Source organism: Oncorhynchus nerka, linkage group LG18, assembly GCF_034236695.1.
Source record: "Oncorhynchus nerka isolate Pitt River linkage group LG18, Oner_Uvic_2.0, whole genome shotgun sequence".
Classification (NCBI taxonomy): domain Eukaryota; kingdom Metazoa; phylum Chordata; class Actinopteri; order Salmoniformes; family Salmonidae; genus Oncorhynchus; species Oncorhynchus nerka.
The window spans coordinates 24,124,595-24,150,269 of NC_088413.1; the positions used below are offsets into that span (position 1 = coordinate 24,124,595).

General features: G+C 46.4%; 1 protein-coding gene across 1 annotated transcript in view; it reads right to left on the minus strand.

Annotated features, from left to right (window-relative positions):
- The window catches only part of bnc2 (basonuclin zinc finger protein 2), a 265,041-nt gene that overhangs the window by 55,723 nt on the left and 183,643 nt on the right, over nt 1-25,675 (minus strand). Inside the window, 1 exon segment of the mRNA XM_065003821.1 lies at nt 22,394-22,629. Coding sequence (XP_064859893.1) covers nt 22,394-22,629 — 236 coding nt within the window.

Below are 25,675 nucleotides of genomic sequence, written 5' to 3' on the forward strand. Positions count from 1 at the left end.
TCACCACTTAATGCACTGACGATTTATTAACATGGCGAGGACAAGAGAAGAAGACACCTAAAGCTTCTTGTTCGGGTCCTGAGAAGAAGGAATGAAGTGTTTTTATTTGTAGAGGTTTCTATCTGATTGTATAGATTAGCGCTGTCAGAGCAACAATAAGAAGAGAACGTTGTCTGATCTGGAGGGTTTCTCTGGGTGTCAAGGGAGAGAGAGGAGGGGAAAAGGGGGGTACCCGATACAGCTATGTATGTCTTAGTTCAAAACAAATCTGACTCCTGCCTCGTTGAAGTACTGAGAAAGTATGAAAATATCAGTGTTGAAAGAGGGAGACAGAGATAGAGAGACACAAAGAGAGAGAGTAAATCTAGCCAGAGCAGAAGCCATTTAAGAAAATGTGACAGGGCAAATGAGCGAGAACTAACACTTGAAGCCCATGCCAATATACCCAGTTAAAACAGCAGAGGCTGTATCTGAATTCATTAGGCTTTCTTCACCAGGGCCTGCATTTCAGCATCGTTCCCTCTCTTTCCTCACTACCATTTCTCTCTCTCTCTTTCTCTCTCTCTCTCTCTCTCTCTCTCTCTCTCTCTCTCTCTCTTGATCTCTCTCTCTCTCGATCTCTCTCTCTCTCTCTCTCTCTCTCTCTCTCACACACACCTCACCTCACTAAAGTTCCTCTCTCTCTCTCCTCACTACAGTTCCTCTCTCTCTTTCCTCACTACAGTTCCTGTCTCTCTCTTTCCTCACTACAGTTCCTCTCTCTTTCCTCACTACAGTTCCTGTCTCTCTCTCTCTCTTTCCTCACTACAGTTCCTCTCTCTCTCTTTCCTCACTACCGTTCCCCCTCTCTCTCCTCACTACAGTTTCTCTCTCTCTCCTCACTACAGTTCCTGTCTCTCTCTTTCCTCACTACAGTTCCTGTCTCTCTCTCTTTCCTCACTACAGTTCCTGTCTCTCTCTCTTTCCTCACTACAGTTCCTGTCTCTCTCTTTTTCCTCACTACAGTTCCTGTCTCTCTCTTTCCTCACTACTCTCTTTCCTCACTACAGTTCCTGTCTCTCTCTTTTTCCTCACTACTCTCTTTCCTCACTACAGTTCCTGTCTCTCTCTTTTTCCTCACTACAGTTCCTGTCTCTCTCTTTCCTCACTACTCTCTTTCCTCACTACAGTTCCTGTCTCTCTTTCCTCACTACAGTTCCTGTCTCTCTCCTCACTACAGTTCCTCTCTCTCTCTCCTCACTACAGTTCCCCACTCTATTTCCTCACTACAGTTCCCCACTCTATTTCCTCACTACAGTTCCTGTCTCTCTCTTTCCTCACTACAGTTCCTGTCTCTCTCTCTTTCCCCACTACACTTCCTCTCTCTCTCTTTCCTCACTACAGTTCCTCTCTCTCTTTCCTCACTACAGTTCCTCTCTCTCTCTCCTCACTACAGTTCTTGTCTCTCTCCCCACTACAGTTCCTGTCTCTCTCTTTCCTCACTACAGTTCCTCTCTCTCTTTCCTCACTACAGTTCCTCTCTCTCTTTCCTCACTACAGTTCCTCTCTCTCTCCTCACTACAGTTCCTCTCTCTCTTTCCTCACTACAGTTCCTCTCTCTCTTTCCTCACTACAGTTCCTGTCTCTCTCTTTCCTCACTACAGGTCCTCTCTTTCTTTCCTCACTACAGTTGCTCTATTTCTTTCCTCACTACAGTTCCTGTCTCTCTCCTCACTATAGTTCCTCTCTCTCTCCTCACTACAGTTCCTCTCTCTCTTTCCTCACTACAGTTCCTGTCTCTCTCTTTCCTCACTACAGTTCCTCTCTATCTTTCCTCACTACAGTTCCTGTCTCTCTCTCCTCACTACAGTTCTTGTCTCTCTCCCACTACAGTTCCTGTCTCTCTCTTTCCTCACTACAGTTCCTGTCTCTCTCTTTCCTCACTACTCTCTTTCCTCACTACAGTTCCTGTCTCTCTTTCCTCACTACAGTTCCTGTCTCTCTTTCCTCACTACAGTTCCTGTCTCTCTCCTCACTACAGTTCCTCTCTCTCTCTCCTCACTACAGTTCCCCACTCTATTTCCTCACTACAGTTCCTGTCTCTCTCTTTCCTCACTACAGTTCCTGTCTCTCTCTTTCCTCACTACTGTTCCTGTCTCTCTCTCTTTCCTCACTACAGTTCCTCTCTCTCTCTTTCCTCACTACAGTTCCTGTCTCTCTCCTCACTATAGTTCCTCTCTCTCTCCTCACTACAGTTCCTCTCTCTCTTTCCTCACTACAGTTCCTGTCTCTCTCTTTCCTCACTACAGTTCCTCTCTATCTTTCCTCACTACAGTTCCTCTCTCTCTTTCCTCACTACAGTTCCTCTCTCTCTCTCCTCACTACAGTTCTTGTCTCTCTTTCCTCACTACAGTTCCTGTATCTCTCTTTCCTCACTACAGTTCCTCTCTCTCTTTCCTCACTACAGTTCCTCTCTCTCTTTCCTCACTACAGTTCCTCTCTCTCTTTCCTCATACAGTTCCTCTCTCTCTTTCCTCACTACAGTTCCTCTCTCTTTCCTCACTACAGTTCCTCTCTCTCTCCTCACTACAGTTCCTCTCTTTCTTTCCTCACTACAGTTCCTCTCTTTCTTTCCTCACTACAGTTCCTGTCTCTCTCCTCACTATAGGTCCTCTCTCTCTCGTCACTACAGTTCCTCTCTCTATTTCCTCACTACAGTTCCTCTCTCTCTTTCCTCACTACAGTTCCTGTCTCTCTCTTTCCTCACTACAGTTCCTCTCTCTCTTTCCTCACTACAGTTCCTCTCTCTCTTTCCTCACTACAGTTCCTCTCTTTCTTTCCTCACTACAGTTCCTCTCTCTTTCCTCACTACAGTTCCTGTCTCTCTTTTTCCTCACTACAGTTCCTCTCTCTCTCTTTCCTCACTACAGTTCCTCTCTCTTTATTTCCTCACTACATGTCCTTTCCCTCCCCATGTCTTCACATCTTTCTCCTCCTGTCTCTCTCTTTCCCTCTCTCTGCTTGTTACAGGGCTGAGGAGTGAGGAGGACGGCCCTTACTATCCCTCTCAGGCTGCAGGGCCTAAACCAAGACACACCCCACCCACCCTCCTCTCCCCCTCCTCTCCTCCATCCCCTCTACTCCTGTCGGAGGTGAAGTGAAGCTAGACCAATTGGCGGTGTGTCTCCTGACCGAAGAGAGCAACTCCCCTCCCTCACCTCACCCTTACCCTCGCCTCACACCTGCATGACAGGTCATCCCGCTTAATAAAGCCAGTCGTGCACAACACGCCACAGAGACAGGGATAACGAGAGAGGAGAGCGAGAGGGAAAGAGAGAGAGAGAGAGAGATAGAGAGAGGGGAGAGAGAGAAAGAGAGGGGGGAGAGAGAGGTGAAGACAATATGCCTGTAAGCTACAAAGGTGTTGTGTAGTCTGTTTAAAGAGAGAGTGAGAGAAAAAGGGAGAGCAAAAGAGGGAGAGAAAGAAAGCCAAGCACACAGGTAAGGATTGTGAAGACTCAAGCACATTTCACACAAAAACCCCAACGCCCGTTTCCTCTGTTATTCCTTACTTCATTCATATTCTGTGGCTTTAATACAGTCTAGCGTTTTCTGAGCGAGGACGTTTGGTTCACCCGGGGATCGTCTGACCAATGAGAGAAGAGAACATGGTGGTCTAGGACCGCGTCCCGTGCCAATGACATCACAGCCTCCCGGGGCGCTGCGGATAAGTCAAACACAGCTGGGAGTCAGCGAAAGACGAGAGGGTGAGAGAGGCAACGCAGTCGAGACCGCAGTCATACCGGTGTGTGTGAGAGATGTGTCCGACTGTAATTATGAAGTATGTGAGAAACTGTATGTGTGTGTGTGTGTGTGTGTGTGTGTGTGTGTGTGTGTGTGTGCAAAAAAAATCTGTGTGAGCATGTGATGCATGCACTTTGCAGCCTGTTTGTGTATGCAGATGTGAGTCCATAAACTTGTGTGTATGCAAGCAACAGTGTGTGTGTGTGTGGTGTGTGTGTGAGGTCCTGTAATGCACCATGTGTCCCACTCCCCTCCAGCCTGTCTAGCTCATTCCCTCCCTGCTACTTTATGAGTAGAGGCTGCTACAGCTCACGTCAGGACACACTGAAGTGTCTAAACGCTTCCATTCACACGGGAAGTGACACACACACTCACACTGTGGGGCCACTGCCTTGTAACTAACACACAGAGAGAGAGAGAGAGAGAGAGAGAGAGAGAGAGAGAGAGAGAGAGAGAGAGAGACGAGAGAGAGAGAGAGAGAGAGACGGGGAGAGAGAGCGAGACGGAGAGAGAGAGAGACGGGGAGAGAGAGAGACGGGGAGAGAGAGCGAGACAGAGAGAGAGAGACGGGGAGAGAGAGAGAGACAGAGAGAGAGAGATTGTGTGTGTGCAGCAGCATGTGTGTGATTCACTAGTTTGTGTGTGAGGCGATTGTGTTAACTAAACTAGGGCCTCACTGGAGCTATTCTGGAATACTACACATACTTTCTAGTGCTATCTGGGAACCCAGTGCTATTTTAGCACTGTTCAAGGAGCAGTACCCTAGACACACCCTGTATTGGGGAGGGACTTTGGGCCCTTTGATTGTAGAATGCAGGAACCATATTCATTCTACATGTCTGGCCGTCAATTGCTTAGTGCAGTAGAGAAAGGAGGTGCCCTAAGATCCTCTAGGACACTAACGATGACCCCTTACAGCTCCTTAACCCCACCTGCAGCAGTGACAGTCTGCCTCCTCCTTTCCTCTACTGTTGACAGATCAATAGGAGACACTGTTCTCAGGAGATCAGCATCAACGCTCTCACACCTTTGCCATCCGTGTCGCTGACCTTGAGGTCAAATTCAATTTCCCTCCACAACAACAAAGCAGAAGGAACGGAAGGTACTACAATAGACACTTCTGATCCCCTGGTCATTTCCCCTTCCGACGCAACGCACACAGGATATTATAACTTATGAAGGAGATGGGGAGAGAAATAGATGGAGGGAACGGAGAGAGTAGAGAAAGGAAGAAGAAGAAGGAGGGAGGTAATTATAACCTCCAGCAGGACGGCGGATCCCCAGCCTCAATTAGACACGCGGCTGCTGGAGAGGGCTTCTCGCTGGGGGAGAGTAGCAGCCGCACCGGGGCGCCCATGCTCGCTACTAGGCCCTTTTGAGGGGAATTCCCCCAGGCCCTGACACAACAGGAAGAAAAAAGGGAAAGGTGAATGTAGGAGCGAGGGATCCCATTAAGGGGATGAAGGTGTTGTGTATCGCACATGTCGTTAATACTGGAGGAATATTCCTTTTCTATGTAATTATCACTGCCTAGTGGTACTCAGAGGGAGCCAGAGGAGGATCATGGGTAGGCTGGTGGACCCCTCATTCAGCTATGGATGGAGAGAGAGAGAGAGGGAGAGAAGAGGGAGCGAAATAGAGAGAGTGTGAGAGCAAGAGAGACAGAGAGAGAGTGTGAGAGAGAAAGGGAGAGAAGAGGGAGCGAAATAGAGAGAGTGTGAGAGCGAGAGAGACAGAGAGAGAGAGCGAGAGAGAGAGAGAGAGAGAGAGAGTGTGTGTAGAAAGTGCAGAGAGAGGTGGGAATACACAGAGCAGCGCGAATCCAACCAGCATCTTGGATAAAGCTGTAGGATTGTCTGCGTGGCTTTGAAGTTGGCCCTGTCTTAGGGGATTTGGGCAAGGGGGATGGGCTCAGGGGGTGGAGGGGGTAGCACTGGGAGTTGGAGAGAGGTAGGCTCTGCTCAGCTTGATCAAACCCACTGCTTGGGTCCCCTGGGGGGGGCTAGGAGACCTGACCATCTACCATGTATGTTAAATACATCATTTCCCCATCCTCACTCCGCTCCCTGTGCCACATTAACCCTCCCAACGCATTTATTTGATGCCCCAGTTCAACACTCTATCTATCCACCATAGAGTATGAATGGGTTTACATTTGACCATGTATACAGTACTAATATACTTTGGGATCCCGCTAGGTTGATATAGAGTTCTGCTAATATGAATGTGACCACCATGCATGTAAATGTGGGGGAGATTAGTTGATGAGGATGATGAAATACATGCCCATTACATGCCTGGTCCCATGAGGTGGTTTACAGTAATGAGGTCCTTACTAAAACCCTGCTCTGTGATTTTAGGCATCCATTGGCTGTCACTGTACAAAAAAATACTGACAAAACAAATCAAAAATATATATGTTATATTATGATGTTTAAAACAAAAGTATTATCACATACACCGGATAGGTACGGTTAAATGTGTTGTTTTACAGGGTCAGCCATAGTAGTACAACGCCACTGGAGCAAATTAGGGTTACGTGCCTTGCTCAAGGGCACATCGGCAGTTTTTTCCTCGTAGGCGACATTTCAGTTACTGGCCCAGCGCTCTAACTGCTAGGCTACCGGATGCTCTGGAACCGACATTTCAGTTACTGGCCCAGCGCTCTAACTGCTAGGCTACCGGATGCTCTGGAACCGACATTTCAGTTACTGGCCCAGCGCTCTAACTGCTAGGCTACCGGCCGCTCTGGAACCGACATTTCAGTTACTGGCCCAGCGCTCTAACTGCTAGGCTACCGGATGCTCTGGAACTGGAAGCCAGTTCCACTGCTTTCTGTCATTGTTCCCCTCTGATCAGGGACTGATTTAGACCAGGGACACCAGGTAGAACAGAAAAGCATCAGGCTCCGGACCTCCTAGGGTCAGAGTTGAACACCCCTGCTGTAGATGACTACATAAAATACATCAAACTAAGTGTCGAGAGATCATTCCTTCAAATAAATGTTTGTGTTATCGGTTTTCAATTGACTGGCTTGTTGTTCGTCCTCTATGGTGAGGCAGGCCATCATTATCCAATTAGGACGGTATTGCTGGGCTGGAGGGATGAAAGGAGAGACAGAGGAAATAGAAACAGAAGAGAGAGAAATAGAGGGAGCTTCCCACTGAATGCATGTCTGTTTGCCCACGCAGAGTGTGTGTGTGTGTCCTAGAGTATGGGAGTGTGACCTCTAGTAAAACACCATGAGATACTAAACATTCATGGAGCAGACTAGAGACTAAGCCAGAGGGACTGTTGGGGAGAGAGAAGGAAAGTGAAGAAGCGAGAGACGGAGGGAGAAAGAGAAAAAAAGAGAGGGAGGGAGAGGACAAAGATGAAGGAGTGAAAGAGAGAGAGAGAGAGTAACTCTCTGTGTCCCTGTGCTGTACATGGGGGGTTCCAGGGAGGCGGAGTTAAAACAACAACACAGAAAGCTAAATAGCACAACACAGAACTGCACTTCATTGCAGCGAACGCCAGAGTACACACACAGATAACCTCAGCAATCCTTCCTCAGCTGGAGAGAGAGAGGGAGGGAAGGAAGGGGGGGATTGAGGGAGGGAGGGGGCTGCAGGAAGTAATCAGGGTTGAGAGAAAAGGAGGGCAGAGAGAGATGAAAGAGAGAGGACAGCGGACAGTAAGAAGTGGTCGAAGAGGAGAGGACCAGAGAGCAAGATGGAGTGAAAGAGAGAAGATGGAAGGAGAGGACAGCGGACAGTAAGAAGTGGTCGAAGAGGAGAGGACCAGAGAGCAAGATGGAGTGAAAGAGAGAAGATGGAAGGAGAGGACAGTGGACAGTAAGAAGTGGTCGAAGAGGAGAGGACCAGAGAGCAAGATGGAGTGAACGAGAGAAGATGGAAGGAGAGGACAGTGGACAGTAAGAAGTGGTCGAAGAGGAGAGGACCAGAGAGCAAGATGGAGTGAAAGAGAGAAGAAGGAAGGAGAGGACAGTGGACAGTAAGAATTGGTCGAAGAGGAGAGGACCAGAGAGCAAGATGGAGTGAAAGAGAGAAGAAGGAAGGAGAGGACAGTAAGAAGTGGTCGAAGAGGAGAGGACCAGAGAGCAAGATGGAGTGAACGAGAGAAGATGGAAGGAGAGGACAGTGGACAGTAAGAAGTGGTCGAAGAGGAGAGGACCAGAGAGCAAGATGGAGTGAAAGAGAGAAGAAGGAAGGAGAGGACAGTGGACAGTAAGAAGTGGTCGAAGAGGAGAGGATCAGAGAGCAGATGGAGTGAACGAGAGAAGACGGAAGGAGAGGACAGTGGACAGTAAGAAGTGGTCGAAGAGGAGAGGATCAGAGAGCAGATGGAGTGAACGAGAGAAGATGGAAGGAGAGGACAGCGGACAGTAAGAAGTGGTCGAAGAGGAGAGGACCAGGGAGCAAGATGGAGTGAACGAGAGAAGAGGGAAGGAGAGGACAGCGGACAGTAAGAAGTGGCCGAAGAGGAGAGGACCAGAGAGCAAGATGGAGTGAAAGAGAGAAGATGGAAGGAGAGGACAGTGAAAGATAAAAGACAGAGTGAAACAGCATAACGAGGGGATGGATAACAAGGGACAGACAGAAAGAGGACAGAATGAGAGAAATAAAAGGAGGACATGAAGACAGAAAGAGAGTGATGGAGAGAGAGAGAGGAGAGCTGTGTGTCAGGGGGGTGTGATGTGAACAGAATCTAGCTGCATCAAAGCGGAGGAGAGGAGCAGAGCGGCACTACAGCCGTGACCTGAATGTGCTCCCAGCCCTCTGCTGCTAACAGGATCAATGGCAGGCCTGCGTTGGGCTCACCTCAGGCCCCTGGGCAGGCTAATGAAGGCACACACCACACACACCACACACACCACACACAACCACACACACCACACACACCAATGATCAGTGGTGCTCGTGAAACCAGCAGTGTGATCTGACTATACCGGTCATTATAAGAAATCAAGATAACTCAAAAGATTCCATCTGTTTGCTTTACAAGGGATGTAGCAGATGTTTACAATGCCCCAGATTTTACTGTCCAACGCTTTGACACACACACACACACACACACACACACACACACACACACACACACACACACACACACACACACACATGCGAATACACGCGGATACACACACTCTCACAAACACACAGAGAGGGCTGAGAAGATCACAGCGTCTAACTGCTAAAAACTTGTAAGCCCTCAAAGAAACGTCTCTCTTTTTACTATGAGGTGCAATTTTTTTCACTCCACTTCCACCTGATGTCACGTCACGCCGAGGTGTTATTAGATAACACTGAATAACATCTCAATGGTTTCACATCATTTATCACTATTCCTTTCTCTCTGCCAGGCTATGGGGCCTCCTTTCTCTCTGCCAGGCTATGGGGCCTCGTTTCTCTCTCCCAGGCTATGGGGCCTCGTTTCTCTCTCCCAGGCTATGGGGCCTCGCTTCTCTCTCCCAGGCTATGGGGCCTCGTTTCTCTCTCCCAGGCTATGGGGCCTCGTTTCTCTCTCCCAGGCTATGGGGCCTCGTTTCTCTCTCCCAGGCTATGGGGCCGTGCTGAAGCTCCATTGTGGCAGAGAGTCAGAATCTGGTCCAAATCCAATATAAGGGGAATTACTTCCCAAATTCCTTCATACGATGTAACCTGCGCATAACCCCCCCTTCCAGCTTGAATCCATTTGAAGCTTGGTTCTGGGATTGGAGAGTGGGACTATGGATTGGCATGTGCAGCACTGATGTTAGGCCCTTGATGTAAAGACCTACCTACTTTACTGTAGTCCGCTCTGAGGTGCTCTGGGAAAAGTGACAGGGAGAATTCTCACACTTACATACAACAGTATACATTCTGGATACATTCTGGATCAATATTCATCCGTATTATATAGGTTATAAGGGGAAGGAATTGGTCTGGAATTACAGTGATACAACGAACAGGGTCGGTGTGTCATATCGAACTTCGCTCAGGTGTGAAGAGCTTCTGCTAACAGCACATACAGTATCTATGTAGAGTACGGTGTCTAGTACTAATGAGGTCTCCTCCATCACACGAGTCCTCCAGCCTCAAGTCACATCCCTCTATCTCTGACCCTGTCTGAGGAGCGTGTGAAAGCGAAAAGGAATGAAACCATAAGACCATGGGCACTGGGGCAGCTGGCGGGGACACATATTGTGTGTGTAGAAATCACCTTGATTCAGTGCACCGGCCCCTTTGATGTTGCCTGGAGCTGAACAACTCCTCACTCTGAGCCAACCCTAAGCCTTAAAACTCAAATCTAGCCTGACGTCCCCCACCCCCCTCCTGAAAATCATAACCATATGACGGAGAAGAAATTCCTCCACCTTAGGAATCGCTTCGCCCCGTCCATCTCGCTCTCCGACCGAGACATCAGGCCAGAGATAACAGAAAACAGGTTACGAGACGATGGGAGGTGATGGGAGAAGGAGGAGGAGGAGGAGGAGGAGGAGGAGGAGGAGGAGGAGGAGGAGGAGAGGTGGGTTAAGAAGATCACGTCCCGAAAAATTGCATGCAGCGTGACTACCTAAAATGGAAGTTTCTCAGGCAAGGGATGGAGGGATGGAAGATAGGATGACCTTCCAGTTGACAGAGTGAGAGACAGAGAGAAGGAGAGGGGGAGGAAAAAAACGAGTCAAATATGAAATCTGACTCAAATTAGAAAAACATTCCTGTTCTATCACAGTTGAGAGCCTCAGCCAGACCCTGCAGGAACAACCTGTACATGTACTGAGTGTCTGACACACGTACTGGTTATCTTACACGCGTACTGGGTATCTTACACACGTACTGGTTATCTTACACACGTACTGGGTATCTTACACACGTACTGGGTATCTTACACATGTACTGGTTATCTGACACACGTACTGGGTATCTTACACACGTACTGGTTATCTGACACACGTACTGGTTATCTGACACACGTACTGGTTATCTTACACACGTACTGGTTATCTTACACATGTACTGGTTATCTGACACACGTACTGGGTATCTTACACACGTACTGGGTATCTTACACACGTACTGGGTATCTTACACACGTACTGGGTATCTTACACACGTACTGGGTATCTTACACACGTACTGGTTATCTGACACACGTACTGGTTATCTGACACACGTACTGGTTATCTGACACACGTACTGGGTATCTTACACACGTACTGGTTATCTGACACACGTACTGGTTATCTGACACACGTACTGGTTATATGACACACGTACTGGTTATCTGACACACATACTGGTTATCTTACACACATACTGGGTGTCTGACACACGTACTGGTTATCTGACACACGTACTGGGTATCTTACACACGTACTGGTTATCTGACACACGTACTGGTTATCTGACACACGTACTGGTTATCTGACACACGTATTGGTTATCTGACACACGTACTGGTTATCTGATCTACATACTGGTTATCTGACACACGTACTGGTTATCTGATCTACATACTGGTTATCTGACACACGTACTGGTTATCTGACACGTACTGGTTATCTGACACACGTACTGGTTATCTGATCTACATACTGGTTATCTGACACACGTACTGGTTATCTGACACACGTACTGGTTATCTGACACACGTACTGGTTATCTGATCTACATACTGGTTATCTGACACATGTACTGGTTATCTGACACACGTACTGGTTATCTGACACACGTACTGGTTATCTGACACACGTACTGGTTATCTGATCTACATACTGGTTATCTGACACATGTACTGGTTATCTGACACACGTACTGGTTATCTGACACACGTACTGGTTTCTGATCTACATACTGGTTATCTGACACACGTGCTGGTTATCTGACACACGTACTGGTTATCTGACACACATACTGGTTATCTGACACACGTACTGGTTATCTGACACACGTACTGGTTAACTGACACACGTACTGGTTATCTGACACATGCACTGGTTATCTGACACACGTACTGGTTATCTGATCTACATACTGGTTATCTGACACACGTACTGGTTATCTGACACGTACTGGTTATCTGACACACGTACTGGTTATCTGACACACGTACTGGTTATCTGATCTACATACTGGTTATCTGACACATGTACTGGTTATCTGACACACGTACTGGTTATCTGACACACGTACTGGTTATCTGACACACGTACTGGTTATCTGATCTACATACTGGTTATCTGACACACGTGCTGGTTATCTGACACACGTACTGGTTATCTGACACACATACTGGTTATCTGACACACGTACTGGTTATCTGACACACGTACTGGTTATCTGACACACGTACTGGTTATCTGACACACGTACTGGTTATCTGACACACGCACTGGTTATCTAATCTACATACTGGTTATCTGACACACATACTGGTTATCTGACACACGTACTGGGTCTCTGACACACATACTGGTTATCTGACACATGTACTGGTTATCTGACACATGTACTGGGTATCTGACACGTACTGGTTCTAGGGGATACTATACAATTACGACTTCATCCATGTAATAACCACTTCCATACATGTAATTACATTATAATAACAACAAAATAGTCCCCTTTATGGAAATCGGTGTGTTTGAGTGCGTTTGGTAGCCAGTGTGGGTGAGGGTGTGTTTATGAGTCTGTATTTGTTATTGTGTGTGTTTGGTCTGCGTGTGGTGGCTGGCCCTGGCTCCCTGTTCATTCCTCTCTCTCTCCTCCTTGTTAATCGCATCAGCTGGTTTAGCCAGAGGACATCCTTCATTAAATAAATCAGGAAGTAGCATATTGGGTAGTCTGGCCCCTGCTTTGCGCCACGGGTTTTACCCCTCTAACAAATTCCTTTGCTGCGCCCAGATGTCAGGTATTTGAATAAAACGGCCTCATTGTACCTCCCTCCCCTTACCCCTGTGTCCCTGAGAGATGGAGCGAGGAAAATATAGAAGGAGGACGAGGGAGGAGTGTTTGGGAGCGTATTGGAGGTGTGTGTGTTTGTGTGCAGTGTAGTGTGTGTGTTAGCGGTTCCATCTGGGTCTCCTGGAAGCGCGGTGGAGTCAGGAAAACCGCATCTCATAAAAGGGGGAGGAAGCCCAATGTTCTACAAGGACAGAACATTACAGAGAATGTCGCTCAGGAAAAACCTGGGCTTGGGCCCACATGTTGGCTGGCTGACTAGGCCTTCTCTCTCTCCCTGCTCTTTTCCTCTCTCTCAATATTTCTCTCTCTTAATAGGCAAAGGAACATCGAGAGAGAGAGAGAGAGAGAGACATCGAGAGAGAGAGAGACATCAAGAGAGAGAGAGAGAGACATCAAGAGAGAGAGAGAGATATACAGAGAGAGAGAGAGAGAGAGACAGAGAGAGACAGAGAGAGAGACAGAGAGAGACAGAGAGAGACAGAGAGACAGAGAGAGAGAGAGAGAGAGAGACAGAGAGAGACAGAGAGACAGAGAGAGAGACAGAGAGACAGAGAGAGAGAGACAGAGAGAGAGAGAGAAAGAGAGACAGAGAGGGCCAGACTGATAGGAATTCCATCTGTCGGGACGGAGCGGAGCGGTGACAGGCGGAGAGAGAACCAAAGGCATCTGGTCTCCATTGGTGCTGGGGGGTGCGGGCCAACTAACAGGGCCTTCTCTGGCTCTGGAACCATACGAGGGAGAGATGGATGGAGAGACTGAGGGGTTGAGCCAAGGACCTGGCAAAGGGGGGACAGGGAGAGGAAAGAGAGAGAGCGAGAGGGAGAGAGAGATAGAAAGGGAGATAGGGCCCCCGACGACTGGCAGTCGTGATTTTTCACACATTGCTTTGGATTGGGCTTGGATGGGGGGCGGTGTATGGGAGGTTTGGCATGTATGTAGTCAGGGTGTGGGGGGAGCCGAGTTAATCACAGTTTCTGAGGAGAGGAGTTGAGAGGAGTTGTCCTCAAAAGCCTAGCGTGTGTGTGTATGTTGTGTGTGTGGTTCATGTGGATGTTTGCTGATAAGTCTTTGGGTTGAGATCAGAACAAAAGAGAGGAGAACAGAGGTGTGATGATCAGTCAGCGCTGTCAGGGGAGACAGACCTACTATACAGCCAGCATAGTTCACAGCCAGATACACTGAGGTAGCCATGAGGAGCTCTCTGAGGAACACACGCATATGTTCATAAGGGAAACAGATCTTCTATATGTTGCGATGAATATGTTCAGTAGGGATTACCATGATGACTAAATGTACCCAAATAAATACTGGATGATACAAGTGAATGAGATTGTTGAGACAAATGCCATCACAGTAGTGATGGAATGTTATCATATTGTATATTGAATGAATGAGAGAAACATGATCTGGTACATGTCTGGCTAGGAGATGTGATCTGGTACATGTCTGGCTAGGGAATGTGATCTGGTACATGTCTGGCTAGGGGATGTGATCTGGTACATGTCTGGCTAGGAGATGTGATCTGGTACATGTCTGGCTAGGGAATGTGATCTGGTACATGTCTGGCTAGGAGATGTGATCTGGTACATGTCTGGCTAGGGGATGTGATCTGGTACACGTCTGGCTAGGGGATGTGATCTGGTACACGTCTGGCTAGGGGATGTGATCTGGTACATGTCTGGCTAGATGGATGTGATCTGGTACATGTCTGGCTAGATGGATGTGATCTGGTACATGTCTGGCTAGAGGATGTGATCTGGTACACGTCTGGCTAGGAGATGTGATCTGGTACATGTCTGGCTAGATGGATGTGATCTGGTACACGTCTGGCTAGGGGATGTGATCTGGTACACGTCTGGCTAGGGGATGTGATCTGGTACATGTCTGGCTAGATGGATGTGATCTGGTACATGTCTGGCTAGATGGATGGGGATGTGATCTGGTACACGTCTGGCTAGGGGATGATCTGATCTAGGGGATGTGATCTGGTACACGTCTGGCTAGGGATGTGATCTGGTACGTCTGGCTAGGGGATGTGATCTGGTACACGTCTGGCTAGGGGATGTGATCTGGTACATGTCTGGCTAGGGATGTGATCTGGTACACGTCTGGCTAGGGATGTGATCTGGTACACGTCTGGCTGGGGATGTGATCTGGTACACGTCTGGCTAGGGGATGTGATCTACACGTCTGGCTAGATGGATGTGATCTGGTACACGTCTGGCTAGGGATGTGATCTGGTACACGTCTGGCTAGGGGATGTGATCTGGTACACGTCTGGCTAGGGATGATCTGATGTCTGGCTAGGGGATGTGATCTGGTACATGTCTGGCTATGTCTGGCTAGGGGATGTGATCTGGTACATGTCTGGCTAGATGGATGTGATCTGGTACACGTCTGGCTAGGGGATGTGATCTGGTACACGTCTGGCTAGGGGATGTGATCTGGTACACGTCTGGCTAGGGGATGTGATCTGGTACACGTCTGGCTAGGGGATGTGATCTGGTACACGTCTGGCTAGATGGATGTGATCTGGTACACGTCTGGCTAGGGGATGTGATCTGGTACATGTCTGGCTAGGGGATGTGATCTGGTACACATCTGGCTAGGGGATGTGATCTGGTACATGTCTGGCTAGGGGATGTGATCTGGTACACGTCTGGCTAGGGGATGTGATCTGGTACACGTCTGGCTAGGGGATGTGATCTGGTACATGTCTGGCTAGGGGATGTGATCTGGTACACATCTGGCTAGATGGATGTGATCTGGTACATGTCTGGCTAGGGGATGTGATCTGGTACACGTCTGGCTAGGGGATGTGATCTGGTACACGTCTGGCTAGGGATGTGATCTGGATGTGATCTGGTACACGTCTGGCTAGGGATGTGATCTGGTACACGCCTGGCTAGGGGATGGGGATGTGATCTGGTACACGTCTGGCTAGGGGATGTGATCTGGATACACGTCTGGAGGGGATGTGATCTGGTACATGTCTGGCTAGATGGATGTGATCTGGTACATGTCTGGCTATGATCTGGTACACGTCTGGCTAGGGATGTGATCTGGTACATAGGGGATGTGATCTGGTACGTCTGGCTAGGGGATGTGATCTGGTGATCTGATGATGACATGTAATGGTGAGAATAACCACCGATAAAAGCAACAGGAACATGAAAAGGTCAGCAAGACAATACAGTTTCCACTAAACAACCATTTTGTTTCTTTTATTTTCTGAAAATCTAGCACTAGCAAGAGAAGTGTGGGTTTGGGTCTGTAATGATCCCGCTGGGTTTTTCAGTACACTTTCCTAATGGAATATTTTACTGCACTACAGCCGTGGAGTGGCGAGGACCACTGCGAAGGTCATTAAAGCACTTTTTGAAATTAAAACAGTTCAAAATGAGATCACGGGGAGCGATTGTATCCCTACGGTGGCTATAAGAATGTGTTTACTGAGAGGAGAAGTACAGTGCGTTAGGCCTCATTAGCTTATTGCTATAGATGCAATGTGTGTGTGTGTTCACGTGTGTGCATTGTTAACTATGCTATTGTTAAGAGTGAATCAGCTGTAGAGGTTATAGCGATATATAATTATGTTTGCTAATGGTTCATAATTGCTGATTATGTGTGTGTGTGTGTGTGTGTGTGTGTGCGTGTGCATGCGTGCGTGCGTGCGTGTGTGCGCATGTGTCTAACTGTAATGTGAAGATCAGATCATGCAAAGGTCCTTAGGAGAGAGAGAGAGAGAGAGGAAGAGGGAGGGAGAGGAAGAGGGAGGGAGAGGGAGAGAAGGAGGGAGAGGAAGAGGGAGAGGAGAGGGAAGAGGAAGAGGGAGAGAGGGAGAGAAGGAGGGAGAGGAAGAGGGAGGGAGAGGAAGAAGAGAGAGAAGGAGGGAGAGGAAGAGGGAGGGAGAGGAAGAGAGAGAAGGACGGAGAGAAAGAAAAAACAATCATTCATTTTAATGGTTATTGATGTTATTTATAATTCCCCTCACTTCGCAAATCACAATTCCAACCACTTGACGACCTATTGAGCTTTTTATGCTATCGATTCATTTCCTCCTGCTTAAACAGTCTATTACAATGGTAAATTGCGAAGTGTACGCATATTTAGTCACGCCTCAATAATATATTTACCCTTCTTATGCTGTACGTGACCTAGCATAATGCATTGAGATGGAGAGTAGAATTTGTCTTTGCTGCTGGGATAATTAATTAATATCTCATAGAATCATAATTGTAGGATTACAAAAGAAGGAAATTGAATGATGGGAAAAATCAAATTATGACAAATGTGCAAATATCCTTACTGATGAGGAAAACAATGATGATAATTATGATAGTACTGATGTTGATAATCATGACAATAACCATGATAACAGTCATCTTTACTCTACAAAATAAATTGACAGGAGGTTGATTATCTTGGTGTCTGGAAGGCATGTCGTGGTGTATCAGCTCAGTAATCTGTGTGCTGGGAAGGAGAGGTGCGTGGCGTTGGGAAACAACCTAAATTGAGAAGGTAGAACCAGATGAACCTATGTGATGCACCACTCGAATCCTGCTCTGCTCCGTACTATGAAACACACACACATAACTAGGTATGTAGGGACAGAACACACACACATATGCTCAAACACTAAAGTACACACAGGTTAGCTACACCTGGTGTCTGGTAACACAGTGTTAAGTTAAGGGCAAAGCCTTCAGCTTTATGTTGCAGCATTCCAACCCAAACAGATGAACAGAGAGGGGAGATAGAATGAGAGAAAATAACAGAGAAAGTGGAGAAAAAGCCCTCACTCTCTTCACGGTCCTGAGATCACAGCAGTGCGGGTGCTGACAAAGGACTGTGTGTGTCGTCTCTGTGCCTGTGGATGTGTTCCTGTGTGTGTGTGAGTGACAGGCGGCAGGGCCCAATCGGCCGGGGATCGGGGCGGACAGTGATTACGGGTGACAGTGGTGTTACCGTGGAGACAGGTGAAGAGAGTGGAGGGATGGAGAGAACATTATTCATATATTCAGAAGACTGGCTGGGACTTTCAACATGTTGTATCCCCTGCAGTCAGACATTACACGGTGCCACTGGCACTGGATCACACACACACACACACACACGAGAGAGGAAGGGGGAGAGAGAGAGAGGGAGGGGGAGAGAGAGAGAAAGAGGGAGGGGGAGAGAGAGAAAGAGGGAGGGGAGAGAGAGAGAAAGAGGGAGGGGAGAGAGAGGGGGAGAGAGAGGGAGAGAGAGGGGAGAGAGAGGGGAGAGAGAGGGAGAGAGAGAGAGGGGAGAGAGAGAGGGAGAGAGAGAGGGAGAGGGGGAGAGAGAGAAAGAGGGAGGGGGAGAGAGAGAAAGAGGGAGGGAGAGAGAGAGAAAGAGGGAGGGGAGAGAGAGGGGGAGAGGGGAGAGAGAGGAGAGAGAGAGGGAGAGAGAGAGGGAGAGAGAGAGAGAGAGAGAGAGAGAGAGGAGAGAGAGAGGAGAGAGAGGAGAGAGAGAGAGAGAGAGAGAGAGAATAAACGCACCACAGACATAACGTCTGTGGTGCTGACACAACATACTGTAACTTAGACACGGGCAGACGAGCAGAGAAAGATGGTGTGTTTGTACCTGTCTGTGTGACTGTCAATTAATACATGGTGGGTGTGTTCCTGTCTGTGTGGGTGTGTTCCTGTCTGTGTGGGTGTGAAATAATACATGGTGTGAGTGTGAGGGATCAGAGGGCCTGAGGTGTATTCTGTCAGCTCAGTGTCTTGGGCTCTATGGTGCAGCACTGACACACACACAACACCCTGCTGCACACACTGGTCATGACAACACACACTGGTCATGACAACACACACACTGGTCATGACAACAGACACACTGGTCAGGACAACACACACAATGGTCAGGACAACACACACGCTGGTCATGACAACACACACACTGGTCATGACAACACACACACACTGGTCAGGACAACACACGTGCTGGTAATGACAACACACACACTGGGCAGGACCACACACACACTGGTAATGACAACACACACACTGGTCAGGACAACACACATGCTGGTAATGACAACACACACACTGGTCAGGACAACACACATGCTGGTAATGACAACACACACACTGGTCATGACAACACACACACTGGTCAGGACAACACAACACACTGGTCAGGACAACACAACACACTGGTCAGGACAACACACACACTGGTCAGGACAACACACACACTGGTCAGGACAACACACACACTGGTCAGGACAACACACACACTGGTCAGGACAACACACACACTGGTCAGGACAACACAACACACTGGTCAGGACAACACAACACAACACAACACACTGGTCAGGACAACACAACACGCTGGTCAGGACAACACACACACTGGTCAGGACAACACAACACGCTGGTCAGGACAACACAACACGCTGGTCAGGACAACACAACACACACACACACTGGTCAGGACAACACACACACTGGTCAGGACAACACACACACTGGTCAGGACAACACAACACACTGGTCAGGACAACACAACACACTGGTCAGAACAATACACACACTGGTCAGGACAACACACACACTGGTCAGGACAACACACACACTGGTCAGGACAACACACACACTGGTCAGGACAACACAACACAACACACTGGTCAGGACAACACAACACGCTGGTCAGGACAACACAACACACTGGTCAGAACAACACACATGCTGGTAATGACAACACACACACTGGTCAGGACAACACACATGCTGGTAATGACAACACACACACTGGTCATGACAACACACACACTGGTCAGGACAACACAACACACTGGTCAGGACAACACAACACACACACTGCTTCCCTTCTCCCAAAGCCTGTCTTTTCTAAATGAAAGAGAGGGATAAATAACTCTAAACAGGCCAAAAGAGTCAAATAAAAGCGGGGAAGAGATGGAGGGAGGAAAGAGATGTTGTGTGAGAGGTAAGGGGGGGGGTTATTAGTTGGATTGTACTGTGTGCGCGTTGACGATTTCCTGACGTGTGTGTAGGGTTTGTCACTCAGAGCCATTCTCTGACGCATGCACGCACGGGCACACACACACACACACACACACACACACACACACACACACACACACACACACACGTACAACAGATCATGATCTGGGTGTTGACTTCAGTGTCGTGGGAGTGAAAGGAGGATGATTGAGTGAAAAGCCAGAGAGAGAGAGAGAGAGAGAGAGAACATGGAGGGGTTTTCTATCCTATGATCAGATGTCAAGGATCATGTCATTTACTTCACAGGACAATAAAGGCAGAAAAAGGTTCTGAGTATTGACATGTCTGTATCAATCAACTGACTAAAATGATCAAAACCCTGAATGAAATGTAACATCAAATGTCCTTCTCAATTCAATGGGTTCACACACTGATAATCCCTTTCAGATTCATATTGTATTTCATTCTATTACATCATTAGCTAAATACAGGAAGACATGTTTTTAAATCCCATCAGTATCTCCCATAACTCTCCTCCCTTGGATCTACCATGGAGCATTGTAGAGAGAATAAACCCACCACAGACATAACGTGGCTGCCCTGGGAGAGAGAGAGACAGACAGACAGACAGAGACAGAGAGAGAGGTAGAGAGAATAAATGCACCACAGACATAACGTGGCTGCCCTGAGAGAGACAGAGAGAGAGAGAGAGAGAGAGAGAGAGACAGAGAGAGGTAGAGAGAATAAACGCACCACAGACATAACGTGGCTGCCCTGAGAGAGACAGAGAGAGAGAGAGAGAGAGACAGAGAGAGACAGAGAGAGATAAGAGGGAGACAGAGAGAGAGAGAGAGAGAGAGAGACAGAGAGAGAGAGAGAGAGAGAGAGAGAGGTAGAGAGAATAAACGCACCACAGACATAACGTGGCTGCCCTGAGAGAGACAGAGAGAGAGAGAGAGAGAGACAGAGAGAGGTAGAGAGAATAAACGCACCACAGACATAACGTGGCTGCCCTGAGGCTGGGAGATGATTGAATTTCATAGCTACTTACAGGCTAATAGGCTACAACGACTGCTCACTGTCCTTAAGTGACTGACAATTTGGGCTGCGGAGCGAAACCTTTGAAGGCCTTTTTGAAGAGATCTGGAGGGGGGATTAGTGACTAGTCTGGGCTGGGTGGTTTGAACAACGATAGTTAGATAGACAGTCTATTAGAACCAGCTGATCCAACCACACTGAGTTGGAACGTTTGGACAGCCAATGGCGAGGTCTTTCTCACAGTCTAAGACTATACGGGTTGGACGAGGATTGGAAGACGAATATGTTATTTTTTGTCAGAGTGCAAAATAATTGAAAATTGAATTATATTAAAAGAAAAAAGATACAACTAGATAGATAAAACAATGATTTGATGGATTTTTTAAACAACGCAAAATCAAATCCCTGGGTATATTGAGTCTAATAAATCCAGCAACTCAACCTAAAGCCTGTAAGAATGCATGGATCTGTTTGTTTGTGTGTGTATCTCCATTGTGTGCGTATTGTTCTGTGTGTTCGACAAGTCTGCGAGCAGTTTACTCACAGAAGCTGTTTCAAAAATACAAGGCCTCAAAACTGCCCTCTCCTCCCTCCATCTCTCCTTTCTCTCCAGCCATGCTGTTCCACTTACCCACACTCCTTTGTGGAACACAAGCCCCAGCCACGGTACCTTGTCTGCCTCGCCGCCACAACGCTGCTATTGGCTTTGGACAACACACACACCACCGAACACCCTAACCACAAGCACATGTTCCCTCGTTCTTAACTAATTCATTCAGGAACACTTTGGTTTGGGTTTTGAGAGACCGAAACCTCTACCTTTGATTAAGAAATGTGTCTGACTGCAATTATATGGGAGGGAGGGAGGGGTAAGTACAATGGTGGTTTTATAGTCTGCTGGCGTGACATTTTTCTATTCTATTTTTCATTCTGTTTTTCGTTGTTGTAGAGGGACACTGTTGACGGAAGTTGTTGGAAACAAAGAGGAAAATTAGAGAAATATTGAGCGATAGCTCTTTAAACACGTTCAATTGTTGCTACTGTTTCTTTGATAGATTGCCTTTGGAAAAGTACTGCGATGTTGAGAGTGATTTGCGGTGCCCACTTGGTGACATATATAGAGGCTGCAATGAGTCTGAATAAGTGGACTTGTTAAACATCCAAGAGAATCACACACACTCACATCTGGGATGATTACAGTGCATATTCACATCTAAAATATGTTACGTGATCCATGTGTATTCATATTCAGTGATCAGTTTGTAAGTGTGTATATATTTGATTATAAACTGGGTGGTTCGAGCCCTGAATGCTGATTGGCTGACAGCCATGGTATATCAGACCGTATACCACGGGTATGAAAAACATGTATTTTTCCTGCTCTAATTAAGTTGGTAACCAGTTTATAATAGCAATAAGGCACCTCGGGGGTTTGTGATATATGGCCAATATACCACGGCTAAGGGCTGTGGTATATCTCTAAGAACAGCCCTTAGCCGTGGTATATCGGCCATATACCACACCTCCTCGGGCCTTCTTGTTTAAATATTACACTGTGAATGTCTATTATGTGTTCCTGTGTGTTTAGCTAGTACGGTTCTAGTAACACACGTCTGTATCAGAGCCTACCTGCAGTATGTAACCCCTGACATAGTCCCTCAGGGTCCAGCCCAGGCCGTGCAGTATGTGGAGCACCTCCTCCTGCTTCAGAACACTAAACAGACGGTCCAGCAGGATCTTCAGTCTGACCGGCACCGCCTGGGTCCCGTACAGCATCAGGCTGCTGATGTCAAACACCACGTTGGACTGAACTATCTCCACCTGGGTGGGGTGGTACAGGTGCTGCGTGCTCAGCTTGTCCAGCGCTGGGATGAGGGGACAAGGACACATCAACATGAGTAGGCTTCAACATACATACAGGACATACTAATTCAATGACAGTTCATTAGTCAATGAAAAACAGCCGTTTTGGTTAAGAAAATGTGTGTTGGTTCTATTTTTTTATGGTTAACTTTGAATCCCGTCCTGAAACCCTCTTGCATATACTCTGCAGGTACACACACATGCAGGTGCCTAAACACAGACCCTGCCAGCCTCACCAGGTAATGACTATCACGTTTCCCCCTGTCTCCAGGCTTCTCTGGGAGGTAACAGACCAGGGAGATAACAACACATCTATGAGATCAAATGTAACTGACTGCCTTCCTCTATGTAGTCTCTGTCTCTCTCCTATCCGCCTCTCCTCTTTTCATCTCTCTCTTTCAATCTCGATTTGCACCTACAGTGTCTCTCTCTCCATCTCTCCCTCCCTCAAAGTGCCCCATCTCCCTCTGTCTGTGTCTCTCCTTTTCAACCTCACTTTATTAAGTAAGTATGGAAGCATTTCACTGTTAGTGTGGAAGCATTTCACTGTTACTATGGAAACATTTCACTGTTAGTGTGGAAGCATTTCACTGATAGTATGGAAGCATTTCACTGTTACTATGGAAACATTTCACTGTTAGTGTGGAAACATTTCACTGTTAGTGTGGAAGCATTTCACTGATAGTATGGAAGCATTTCACTGATAGTGTGGACGCATTTCACTGTTACTATGGAAGCATTTCACTGATAGTGTGGACGCATTTCACTGTTACTATGGAAGCATTTCACTGATAGTATGGAAGCATTTCACTGTTAGTGTGGAAACATTTCACTGTTAGTGTGGAAGCATTTCACTGTTACTATGGAAGCATTTCACTGATAGTGTGGAAGCATTTCATTGATTGTGTGGAAGCATTTCACTGTTACTATGGAAGCATTTCACTGTTACTATGGAAGCATTTCACTGTTAGTATGGAAGCATTTCACTGATAGTATGGAAGCATTTCACTGATAGTGTGGAAGCATTTCACTGTTAGTATGGAAACATTTCACTGTTACTATGGAAGCATTTCACTGTTACTATGGAAGCATTTCACTGTTAGTATGGAAGCATTTCACTGTTAGTATGAAAGCATTTCACTGTTAGTATGAAAGCATTTCACTGTTAGTATGGAAACATTTCACTGTTAGTATGAAAGCATTTCACTGTTAGTATGGAAACATTTCACTGTTACTATGGAAGCATTTCACTGTTAGTATGGAAGCATTTCACTGTTAGTATGGAAGCATTTCACTGTTAGTATGAAAGCATTTCACTGTTAGTATGGAAGCATTTCACTGTTAGTATGGAAACATTTCACTGTAAGTATGGATTTCACTGTTACTATGGAAGTATTTCACTGTTAGCATGGAAACATTTCACTGTTACTATGGAAACATTTCACTGTAAGTATGGATTTCACTGTTACTATGGAAGTATTTCACTGTTACTATGGAAGTATTTCACTGTTAGTATGGAAGTATTTCACTGTTAGCATGGAAACATTTCACTGTTAGCATGGAAACATTTCACTGTTAGTATGGAAACATTTCACTGTAAGTATGGATTTCACTGTTACTATGGAAGTATTTCACTGTTAGTATGGAAGTATTTCACTGTTAGCATGGAAACATTTCACTGTTAGTATGGAAACATTTCACTGTAAGTATGGATTTCACTGTTAATATGGAAGTATTTCACTGTTACTATGGAAGTATTTCACTGTTACTATGGAAGTATTTCACTGTTAGCATGGAAACATTTCACTGTTAGTATGGAAGCATTTCACTGTTAGTATGGAAACATTTCACTGTAAGTATGGATTTCACTGTTACTATGGAAGTATTTCACTGTTAGCATGGAAACATTTCACTGTTACTATGGAAACATTTCACTGTAAGTATGGATTTCACTGTTACTATGGAAGTATTTCACTGTTACTATGGAAGTATTTCACTGTTACTATGGAAGTATTTCACTGTTAGTATGGAAGTATTTCACTGTTAGCATGGAAACATTTCACTGTTAGTATGGAAACATTTCACTGTAAGTATGGATTTCACTGTTACTATGGAAGTATTTCACTGTTAGTATGGAAGTATTTCACTGTTAGCATGGAAACATTTCACTGTTAGTATGGAAACATTTCACTGTAAGTATGGATTTCACTGTTAATATGGAAGTATTTCACTGTTACTATGGAAGTATTTCACTGTTACTATGGAAGTATTTCACTGTTAGCATGGAAACATTTCACTGTTAGTATGGAAACATTTCACTGTAAGTATGGATTTCACTGTTACTATGGAAGTATTTCACTGTTACTATGGAAGTATTTCACTGTTAGTATGGAAGTATTTCACTGTTAGCATGGAAACATTTCACTGTAAGTATGGATTTCACTAAGTAAGTAAGCATTTCACTGTTACTATGGAAGTATTTCACTGTTACTATGGAAGTATTTCACTGTTAGTATGGAAGTATTTCACTGTTACTATGGAAGTATTTCACTGTTAGTATGGAAGTATTTCACTGTTAGTATGGAAGTATTTCACTGTTAGCATGGAAACATTTCACTGTAAGTATGGATTTCACTAAGTAAGTAAGCATTTCACTGTAAATAGTAAGCATTTCACTGTAAGTAAGCATTTCACTGTAAGTAAGCATTTCACTGTAAATAGTAAGCATTTCACTGTAAGTAAGCATTTCACTGTAAATAGTAAGCATTTCACTGTAAATAGTAAGCATTTCACTGTAAATAGTAAGCATTTCACTGTAAATAGTAAACATTTCACTGTAAGTAAGCATTTCACTGTAAATAGTAAGCATTTCACTGTAAATAGTAAGCATTTCACTGTAAGTAAGCATGCATTTATCTTCCCCTCTACCCGGTCTCTTCCCCTCTACCCTGTCTCTTCCCCTCTACCCTGTCTCTTCCCCTCTACCCTGTCTCTTCCCCTCTACCCTGTCTCTTCCCCCTACCGTATCTCTTCCCCTCTACCCTGTCT